The 11,320-nt window shown below is 41.3% G+C and overlaps 2 protein-coding genes across 2 annotated transcripts; one reads left to right on the top strand and one right to left on the bottom strand.

Moving 5' to 3' along the window:
* Positions 1 to 214: 214 nt before the first annotated feature.
* Positions 215 to 1,624, bottom strand: LOC120560903 (gamma-crystallin M3-like). Its single transcript, XM_039803794.1, has 3 exons — positions 1,490 to 1,624; positions 674 to 916; positions 215 to 530 (listed from the first exon to the last, which is right to left on the bottom strand). Exons 1-3 carry the CDS (start codon positions 1,520 to 1,522, stop codon positions 252 to 254), a joined length of 555 nt encoding a protein of 184 aa, XP_039659728.1. The 5' UTR covers positions 1,523 to 1,624; the 3' UTR covers positions 215 to 251.
* Positions 1,625 to 2,570: 946 nt separating this feature from the next.
* inpp5e (inositol polyphosphate-5-phosphatase E) lies at positions 2,571 to 10,235 on the top strand. The gene is made up of 11 exons (XM_039803793.1): positions 2,571 to 2,728; positions 3,337 to 4,214; positions 5,402 to 5,525; positions 5,634 to 5,731; positions 6,761 to 6,885; positions 7,145 to 7,264; positions 7,636 to 7,743; positions 8,225 to 8,386; positions 8,486 to 8,601; positions 8,765 to 8,901; positions 9,494 to 10,235. The coding sequence occupies exons 2-11, from the start codon at positions 3,406 to 3,408 to the stop codon at positions 9,624 to 9,626; spliced, it is 1,932 nt and encodes a 643-aa protein (XP_039659727.1). The 5' UTR covers positions 2,571 to 2,728; positions 3,337 to 3,405; the 3' UTR covers positions 9,627 to 10,235.
* Positions 10,236 to 11,320: the final 1,085 nt, after the last annotated feature.

Below are 11,320 nucleotides of genomic sequence, written 5' to 3'. Positions count from 1 at the left end.
GGAAGTTGTTGATTATGAATGTGAGTGGGAAATGAGAATAAGGAGCGAATAATTTAATGAAAATGAGAAACCTTCACATCTTTGTCAACAACCATTCTCTTTGGGGATTCCCTGTGGATTACTGCCAGCAATACAGGTCTGGCAGCTCTGATTGGTGTAAACTGTCTGAAGTATGCATACGCAGAATTTAAAAAAAGACTTAACACACCAGCAGTTTAGGTTATGACAGTTTTATTCAGTGCTAAGAGAGTCTAATAGCAGGAGTCGGTGATGCGCCTCATGCTCATGAACCTCATGCTGCTACTGCCCATGTGCATGAAGTTCCTGTACTCGCCGGGCCTCACATACATCATCCTGCCTCTGTACTGGGGCTGCTCGTACATCAGCCAGTGGCCCTCCATCACGTTGCAGGACATGCAGTTGGACATGCGGTAACGACCCATGATGTCATCACAGTCATCCATCAGCTCATACATCTGACCGCCGAAGTTCTCCCTCTCGTAGATCCTCATCCTGTAGGATCCCCTGTGCTGTGGTGCAGAAGATGAGTGGGTTTAACACAGAACAGTTCATATTTTCAACATGAGTTCTATAAGGCTTGATATACAAAAAAAGATATTGTATTTTCTAGAGATGTCAGCTACAGTAAATCTAGGCAGGTGTAAGATCTTACCATGGGGATCATGCGACAGGACTTGATGGTGTCACTCATGCCCAGCATGCTCATGTAGTCGCTGTACTCGCCCCTCCTCATGAAGTACTGGTTTCCCATGTAGTTGGGGCGGTCGTACACCATGAAGCAGCCTCTCTCCACCCTGCAGGAGTGGCACCTGCTCATGTAGGAGGACATGTCGGGGCAGTCGCTCATGCACTCATAGGAACGACCCTGGAAGTTCCTCTCCTCGTAGAAGATGATCTGAGAGAGAGAGAGAGAGAGAGAGAGAGAGAGAGAGAGAAGGAAAGGCTTTGCTGAGCACATGTGAGGCATATTAGAGGCACAAGTGCCATCAAGTTTAAAGCTGCACATGTTTATGTTTTAGAAAAACGGGAACAACTTTCAATGTGAATCCAGCTTTCTTTGGATGTAGTGCTGTTAAGGATAAAGCTTGGATTTTACTACTAAGTTTACTTTAAATTGCAGCTTTAACCTGACAATAACTGATTTTATTGCCAGTTGGGGGTAGCAGAAACAAGCTGTAAACACAACACAGATGCCTATTTACACATGCAGAAGATATGGAGCAACATTAGCATTTATTTGGAGCTGTGTTTCTGTCCACACAATGAATAGAAGTCCAATATTAACTCTAATTGTAGCTCTGTTTATGGTCTTCACCAACTTGTCAGGGAAATATTTGGCTCTTAACCTGCTAAATCCTCTTTTAGTGCTGCATGGACAGGTAGGGTTGTTCGAGCTCTTTCAATGAAAACAGTTGCATGCTGTGGCCAAAAATAACACCATAAAAATGAAAACTATCAGAGAGCTTACCTTGCTCATCATGTTCATTCCAGTGGAAGTCATTTTGATGGTCAGTGGGCTGCTGCTGCTGGTACTGCTGCTGCTCTTGCACTGAACTGTACCCTACCTGGTTTAACCCTTTGCTTTTATACCTGACCCACAGACTGGTTCTTTTGTCTAAACCCCCTGAGCCAGCAACAGTGCCATAGAAATGCACAGAATATGGAGGGATTGTCCACATATCCATAGACCAGCGGGCTCAGAAATCCTTTCAGTGGCTGTTTGTCGTACAGTGCAGGGGGGCACAGAAAGGGTGAAAGGGTTAACAATCAGAGGTCACACCTTGATGTTGTTTATTCATTGTGACATTCTGTACGCTGTTTTCTCAGCAACAGCATTTTTCTGTTGTTTTTTTAGTGCTGACAGTCTGAATTTAGTGCATGGTTTTGTATGTTTACTTTTGTAAGCTCCATGATAACACCCGGTGATAGACCTAGATGTAAAAGCATAGTAATAATTATTTTCTCAAAGTTAATCATGGCAAAAATAGTATTGTGTAACAAAAAGCAACACCTTTGTATGAAAAATGAGTTTTTTTAGTGCACACAAAAAAAGTTGTGTAAGTGACTGTAAGAGGTTGATTCGTGTATTACAACCCGTGATGTGTGGGTAAATAAGACACAGTAATGAGGTGACAATTAAATAGCCTAAATGAAAACATTAGTTTGAATAAAAGGAAAATGGAAATAAAATGATAAAAAAAGAGGTTTCCTTTAAAAAAATATCTATATGCTGCTTGCAGATAATTTTTTTTGCTAAAAAGGCTTTTGTCACTTTATTTTACTTTCCGAATATGCATTTTGCAAGACTAAAATGTATGAATTATGAAATAAATTAATTCATATAATGATTTAAGTGTGAGGATGATGTTTTTTTTTTAGGTCTAAAAATGATGCCATGCTGGTAAATGCATTTCCGTATCACATTTATGCTCTGACTGGCACCTCATGATTTTAATGCAAGAAAACAATGTATGACATCATACTGTATTTTATGAATGCACAACATGCAGGTAGATTACAATAATTTGAGTTGCATGTACTTTCAATTCTTAGCACAGAGGGGGCGCTGTGACCTTTGCTCTGAGCTTGGTTTGCTCTCTGTCCTGACCCTCTTGTCTTGGTAACAACATCTGTTGTCAAGCGTTGCTAAGGAAGTAATTAAGCTACTCTTTAATTAGCCACTCAAACATCAGTAGCTAAACCACAGGTAACTTTACTTCACCACGATAAAAGTGAAATAACCAGCTCCATATAAGACGGAAACTACCAACATTACCTCATTATTTATACGATCTTATAAACGTTTGCTTGTAACGTTAGCTGAGCTAGCCTGGATATCGCTACTGTTATGCTATGACAGCTATGTTATAGCTAGCTTGTAACTACTAGCTATGCTAGATGGTTAACGTTAGCTAAAGTTAGCAGTGTAGGTTATATTCAAACGTGACTTGTTGGCTGGATGATAACGTTAGTTAGCAGAAATTACAGAGCTTCAGTTAAGCAATGAAATTGGAAAAAAAAACAATTTCGACTCAGCCTTGGATTCTAGCTAGCTTAGACCGCCAAGGCTAACATTAGCATAATTAGCTCACGGTGCTAGTATTTCTTGAACTAACTAGCTAGCTAACTAACGTTAGCTATAGTTAACGTTTATTGTCCAACTAATGTTGCACGTGTAACGATTGCCATTAGTGTATGTATTGCTAATAAGCAGGAACTAAACAGTTTATACAACAAACGTATGGTTAGCATGGCTGAACTAAGTCGTTTTTAGGTCAACATTTGACTGAATCATTTTCTGCCCTATATGTTAAGGTGTATGTTAATTAGCAATGAGAAAGCTCCATCCACCTGACCACAGCTGGTCTCAGGCATGACGAGAGGATGACTGAGAATGGAGAGGACAGCCTCCTCCATCAGTCCTGTGAGGCTCCTGCTAAAGGAGATTCACTTGTCAGTGACAGCAGGGCACTCGAGACCTCTTTAGTGGATGCCAAATCCTGCAAGGAACACAATGATGCCCTTAAACTCACTGATAGAAATGCAGAGGGAGAGATCAGTCTATACCAGCCTCGGCCACCTGCACTGCCAAGGCTGTCAAAGTCCAAAAAAAGTGTCTCAGTGGAGGAGGCCGTGAGAACCAGGAGGCTAAGAAACAGCCAGGAGAGTCTAAGTGACCAAGTTGGGACTGGCTCCTCCACAGACTCTCTTAAAGAGGACCAAACAGCCCCAGCTCCAGGTGGGTTTGTTCTCAGCGGTGCTGCCACCATCAGGAATGACCAGGACTCCAATGTGAGACAGCTCTCCGCTGTTACAACGGGATCCCCAGTCTTCCGGGACAGAGGGCGAAGTCTCTCCGAGTATGAAAGGAGGCCCACCAGCCAGCAGAGCGACCCCACAGACCACCGGGCGAGGTCCAGCAAGGTGCGTCTGTCTCCAGTGCAACCAACGGGGACACTGCCTGCTCTGGGGAAGAGCTTTGCATCAGCCACTTTAAGGGCAGCTAATAGGATTGACGGGGATTGTTTGGATTATGCCATGATGGCCAGAGAGAAACTCGGGGAGAGACTCCACAGGAACCTGAGCGACAGCCGGCTTCTGGAGAACATGGGGTCGGATAGTGCCTCTGTCAACTCCATGAGATCCACCTACAGTGTGCTTAGCCCCATCAGGCCCCAGGATGTGAGGAACAGGTACAGTAGGCATATCATGACCATGTAGATGATGTACCTGGAGTTATCCTCAGGCTGGATGTGAAGGCTCTTTTGTAAGGCTTACTCTTACCGGAAGGAAAGAGAGAAGGCTATTAGAAGCCGGTTTGTTTCAAGGGTACCGTAGGTCCTTATTTACATATAGGTCAGAGACAACATAAAACTAGGCAAATTCAAAACTTCATGTGCATCATTTTCAATCATTTGCAACAATAATGCAGTGCTGCAATAGCACATATGGCTTACTTTTTCAGTACCGTGTCAGTCTGAGGTCTGGCCAGGCTCTAACTACCTTATCCTTATAACAAAAGAAAATTGCTCAAAAGAAAGTACTATGCTCAGGTAGGGCTGGGCGATATGGAGGAAATCAATCAATCACAATATTTTTGACCAAATACCTCGATATCGATACCGCAACGATATTGTAGTGTTGACTATTGGTGCGTTCACAAAATATTTACACAATAAGATTTTTAATAAATAATCATCAGTAATGTGGAAATAATGATTAAGTGGGTAAAGGCAAATAATAGAACAGAACAGTCTGGTAAGTTCAGAAAATGACATAACTTTACTGTAACGTAGCCTTTAAAACCAGGAAAAGACAACACTTATGCCATATTACAATATCCAAAATCTAAGACGATATCTAGTCTCATATCACGATACCGATATAATATTGATATATTGCCCAGCTCTATGCTCAGACACTGCACAATATATCCACTACAAGCCTTTTAGTATTGATTGTGCCCTCTGATTGAAGATGATTAGCATAGCGCATCTGGAGCTTGGTTCACTATCGGGAGTATGTGTTAAAGCATCAGCGAGAGACTGTTAATTTGTCCTGAAACCAAAGCTCCAGACATTTTTACATTGTGCTCATGTTCTTAAGAGAAAAAGGGAAGGTGACAGAGTGGAGGAGGATTAGCACAAAATCAGAGGAGATGCTTGTTCAGTACAGTTTTTGACAGCAGGAGCGGCAAAAAAATGAGTGTAGTCTATACTCTCAATACACAGTCAGTGCCCAGAAGGGAATAGTATTTTGACTTTTAAGTTATTGACGTAACATCTGAGACAACAGCCTTGCTTTTTCCTACACTGCATCCTACATGGCAAGTCGGCTACCCTTAGAAGCGCTAATTTTCCCTCCAATGTGTATTTTCCAGGAGCTTTCTGGAGGGCAGCGTGCTGGGAAGTGGTGCCCTGCTTGGGGCCGAGGAGCTGGACCGCCACTTCCCTGACAGAAGAGTGGGCATCTACATAGCCACTTGGAACATGCAGGGAGAGAAGGTAAGTAAGTAATCATGACTCTGCAGCGTCTCACAGACCAAGAACCGTTTAAAGTCGTATTACTACACACTACCAACTGAGTTGTGACCAAGTTTCTATCATTTTCAGGGGCTTCCAGCCAACTTAGATGATCTCCTCCTTCCAACAGACTCCGCATTTGCACAAGACTTTTATATTATTGGGGTCCAGGAGGGCTGTCCTGACAGGTATGTTGCGTTTTGTTTACATCATTACTGTAAGAAAAGGGAGTTATTAGGACTATCAGTGCTGTAAAGTCAGTTATACTTCTCATACCTGAAGTTTTGGATTTGAAAATAAGGGAAATTTTCCGGCGCCCACCGCGAGCAGTCCCACCACCCCAACCAAGCTCCAGTATCCCTTACATTTTAAGACAGGTGCACAAGAAAGCTAAAATCACCACTTGATGCAGAATGCTGAAAACAATTTATAACATTGCTTGTCTTTACATTTTATTTTCATTCCACACATTCTTTTCATTTCATATTGCTTTTCTTTTACAATTTTTCTTTTCATTTCACATAACTTTTCTTTACTCTTTTAGTGAGTTTTTGTACAAATTAGTTGCAGACTTTGCATTCTTTAAGACTGTTTTGGAAGGAGTGTATTTGTGGGCTGGGCCAGAGTGGTTCATTTTACATGAGAGTAGAGCGCAGACAGTTCTGTTGTCTAACGTCCTCCTATTCTCTGTAACAATCTTTCGTACCATGCTAAACACCCTTTCTCAACTTGCATTGCTATGGGGAATGCATAGTAAAGCCTTCATAGGTTTTGGCAGCGCACCGTCTCTGTCGTAGCGTCCATCATCCGTATGTTTTTTTTTCTTTTTTTTTCCCTGCGTTGTCACCATAGACAGTATTTAAGGTTGTCACTCATCATCTGACCTCACACACTAACCTCGCATCAACTGCCACCTACAGTACCTGTAGTAGGCATAGATATATGCTGTAGTAGGCTACTGCCTACTGCAGGTTATCGCGAGGCTAGTGACAGAGCTCAGATTGGGAATGTTTTTTTTTTTTTTTTTACTCCGCTCGGGCCCGGGCTATTATTATTTTTTAATAACGCAGGTTAAAATACGGGAGATTTACGGGAAAATACTAATACGGGAGGACGGCGGGAAAGAAGGGTAAAATACGTGACTTTCCCGGCCAAAACGGGACACTTGACAGGTATGACTTCTGTGTATGTGACTCTGCGTGTACATGTGTGTGCAGGAGGGAGTGGGAGACCCGTCTTCAGGAGACTCTGGGACCTTACTACGTCATGCTGTACGCAGCATCACATGGCGTTTTGTATCTCACTGTATTTGTCAGAAGAGACCTCATCTGGTTCTGCTCAGGTAATAAACTCCTCCTACATCGCTCCTTGCGTACAGAACGTGTGCGTAGTGCAGGTTTTTGAAAGATGTTTATATCTGTTTCGTGGTTACACATCTAGCCGCCAGTTATGTGATGGCATATTTGAATAAGCATGTTAGCATTAGATGCTAGTTCATTATATTGGCCAAAGGAGTCTGCAGATAAAAGGATTTTGATAACTGATTACACTGTTAAGCCTCTGACACTGACCACAACATTTTGTCCTGTTGACCCACACAGAGGTGGAGCATGCCACAGTCACAACCAGGATCATCTCTCAGATCAAGACCAAAGGGGCTGTGGGAATCGCCTTTACCTTTTTTGGCACTTCCTTCCTCTTCATCACATCCCATTTTACCTGTGAGTAACAGGTTTCCGCAAAGTTAGGGAGGCTGCAGACAGAAGCATTGATTTATTATAGCATGAGGCTAATATCAGGATGGCTGTAGATAGGACTGGTTGGAGATTTGTACTAAAGTTTAGGTGGGATGTGGCAACATAGAATGACAACTTGTCTCTTCCTCACCTAGAGAAGAAACAGTAATGATATCATTTTTACTTCTTCAGCATACTGGCATGTCCATTGAGTATTAAACATTGTCTACACATTCTATGAGACTCACCATAACTGCTTTTACGTCTGCTCTTAGTATTACATATTTGCATTTAAACTGCAGCGTTGATGGCTAGGCAGTTTTACGTGTTTCTAATTTCTGTGTCTGTTATTCCAGCTGGAGATACCAAAGTTTACGAGAGAGTACTAGATTACAACAAAATCGTCGAGGCTCTAGCTCTTCCCAAAGGCCTTCCAGACACCAACCCCTACCGCTCCACACCATGTAAGTTTCCTCGTCTTAAAGATGTGAAAAATCTAAACAATTATGATGGTGGTGTTTCTGAAACATGTTATATTCTGGCAATGCGATAAATAATATTTTACGCATTGAAGTAATTACGAAAAGACAAATTTCCTTCACTGGATTCTTCGAAATTCACAATTTATGTTGTAGCCTTACCTATTCGCACATTTTCTTTAAATAAAACTAGGATTGATTGTAACTGTTAGGTTACAGTCAGACATTTTTGAACAAATTGCTCCCTCTTTTTCTCAGAGAGGTTTTTAGCTGTAGTGATAAGAATTTAAAAAAGTTTTTGTGTCCATGACCATCTGTTTTGTCCCAGCTTTGGTCTTGCCATTGAGTGCTGAATAGAATGTATTGTCATTATCTACTTATTTCGGATTAAAGCTTTGAAGTTGGTAGGAATAATGGCTATAGAGTTATATAGTTGATAATCACAGGATGTCATTTGTAATTGTAGCCGACGTCACAACAAGATTCGATCAGGTCTTCTGGTTTGGAGATTTTAACTTTCGGCTGAGTAAAGACCGGGTGGATGTGGAGACCATCATAAACCGCACAGTAGGCGGCGATATGGGCCCTCTGTTGGAGCACGACCAGCTCTCTAAGGAAATGAAAGATGGTATGCTTGCATGTTAGTGGCTAAATCTCTTTAAAAACTTTAAACATTTTGGAAGGTTTTTGGAAAGTATGTTGTTGTGTTTGTGTATTTCCCCTCCAGGTTCAATCTTTAAAGGCTTCCAAGAGGCACCAATACACTTCCTCCCCACGTACAAGTTTGACGTTGGCTGTGATATCTACGACACTACTTCTAAACAGAGAACGCCTTCATACACAGTAAGAAGAAAAAGAAAATCAAGCCACAAAAAGCCAGACATTTGGTGGAAGGCACTCTTATACACTTTTCAGCTGCTCTAATTAAAGTCTACTGGCCAGGGCAGGTTAAGTCAGCTTATTGCGGCTCTCAGCAGGGTGAAACCTCTCTTGTGTGTGTTCACAGGACAGGATCTTGTTCAGGAGCAGGCAGGCTGAGGACATAAAAGTGGTCAAGTACACCAGTTGCTCCTGCATCAAGACCTCAGACCATCGGCCCGTCATCAGCGTCTTCCAGGTCAAACTCAGGCCAGGCAGAGACAAGTGAGTCCCATTGCCGTTTCAAAAACATAGCTTAAAATATTTAAATACTAAAAAGATTAGTTTATATTGAAAAGTTGAAGTTTCATTTTTGCAACTGTAATAAACCAGCTTAATTTGAGTTCAGTGTAATATAATAATAATAATAATAATAATAATAATAATAATAAATTTTATTTAAAGTACCTTTCTTGACACCCATATAACAATGCACAATATAACTTTCCTTTATGAAGCTGCCTTTACTTTTAAATATGTTTTAATGCTTTCTTGTAGCATTGTCCATAGTTGAAAACTAAATTGGTTTCTACCCATCACAGTGAGAAGTGCATTTTTGTTCCAATACAGTTAGAAAGTGAATGATCTCGGCAGCTGGCAAAGTACTGTTTTAGTTTAGAAGAGTCAAAATTCTTGCAAATGCGTTTTGGCCATTTTCTAATGCTGGGCAGTAAGAATCTTCATCTTCTAATCTTTCTAGATTCTTAAATGTCTACATATTTAAATACTGAATTTGTCTTTTCTTTATTTTGACCTCTTAAGTCTGGTGCTACATACTACTAGTCTCATACTAAATGTGTTTGATTGTGTTGTTTAGTATTCCCCTCGGTGCGGGACAGTTTGACAGAAGCTTGTACTTGGAGGGAATTAGGAGGAGGATCACCAGAGAGCTGAAGAGGAGGGAGGCCATGAAGAACCATAGTAGCAGCGCCATCTGTACCATCTCCTAAACCCTTAAAACAAACTCTCCAGACCAGACTGGACTGGACTGAACTGTGCCAGATCGTGGAATGTGAAACCAGAAAAGGACCAAAAGGAAACCAGAGTTGTCTTAATTACACAGAGCCCGGTGCTGGTCGGTAACTGAGCAGAGTGCGCCCTCTGTTGGTAACTGTCTGTGTGGGGTAAGCAGCTGGCAGGACTTGAGGGCAGGGACCTTAAGGTCAGAAACACAGAGAGAGAGGTTTGCAGACACAGCAGCAGTCTGGCCTTTATTTATTCAGCCCCCCTCCATTTATTCAACATGAAGTGGAAAGGGGGGGCTGCCATCATGGTTTACTCTTCAGTCACATGCGAACTGACTAACCTTAAAGGCTCTGTGTAACTGCATTCATTTAAAAAAATGTTGTAGGTGTTTTAAATGCATCATGAACCACAATGTTATTTTTTTTTCTGAACGCTAAATCAGTGTTTTTAATGCCTTGTACATTTGTCATCAAATAGCTTAAAGTGCTCATATTATGCATTTTGCCGTTTTCCCTTTCCTTTATTGTGCATGTAATAGACTTCCAAAGTGGAAAAGCCCAAAGTCCACCCCAAAGGGACTTACCATCTCCAACAGAAAACACTGTTCACAAACTGCTCCAAACAGCTCTATTGTAGTGCAGCCTTTACTTCCGTGACAAACGTGTGTCACTTTGTAACTCACGTTATAATGCTCGCCTAGCTGCTAGCGTGGCACGCCCTCATACTCTGCTTCTGACTGGCTAGTAGTGCTGACCTAGGTACTGCGCATGTGCGACTCCCAACAAAGATGGAACAGAATTGAGAAGCCTCACTCTGTGGCTAAAACAGAGAGCTCAACACACAGGGTGAAAAGAGGAGCTGCAGAAATGTGCAGTACAACAAAAATGTGTTTTTTGAACAAAATTAAACCATGTAAACCTATTCTGATATAACCTCTAAATACAATTATGAACCTGAAAATGAGCATAATATGAGCACTTTAACAAAGAATTTTGGTGGCACATTGAGGTGCACTTTTTAATGTAATTTAGAGTCTGGGTCCATTTTAACTTGACCTGTGTTCTAAGTTTAATGTATTGTAGGAGAGATACGTGACTGATATGACTGAAGAAGGGAGATTGAATTTATCATTTCAGACATTGAACACTACAGTCAGGAGGTTGTTAATACTTTTTACATGCTACTGTTAAATTTCAGGGAGATCAAATGTATTTGACAGCTTATTTAACTTTTTTCACTTCCTATAAAATAGATTATTTACACTGTTAACACATGTCACTACTTTTTCTCTTATTAGGCCAAGTAATACTATAACAGACTGTAACTCAATGCCTTACCTCTCATCTCACTGCTGTGTAACCTCATATATACTATAAACTGTATACCACATTAATGAACTTGCATTCCCAGCATGAAGAGCAGTACGCTCCAAAAGAAAAGTGCCTGTGGGTCTTGTTTTGATTTCCTCAAGACCTCTTAACTTTATCTGCATATTTTTATGTCACCTATGATGTAACATCCCGTAATAAATGTTTGAAAGCACTTTGTTGGCTGAATTTTGCTTTGGAGCTTCAGTTTTTGTACAGATCAAACAAGAAATGGCAGAGGTGCGTGGCCGAGTTAGCTCAGTTGGTAGAGCAGGCGCACATAAACTGAGGCATATACCTCGATGCAGAAG

Source organism: Perca fluviatilis, chromosome 6, assembly GCF_010015445.1.
Source record: "Perca fluviatilis chromosome 6, GENO_Pfluv_1.0, whole genome shotgun sequence".
NCBI classification, from domain to species: domain Eukaryota; kingdom Metazoa; phylum Chordata; class Actinopteri; order Perciformes; family Percidae; genus Perca; species Perca fluviatilis.
This window is presented reverse-complemented; position numbering and strand designations above follow the sequence as displayed.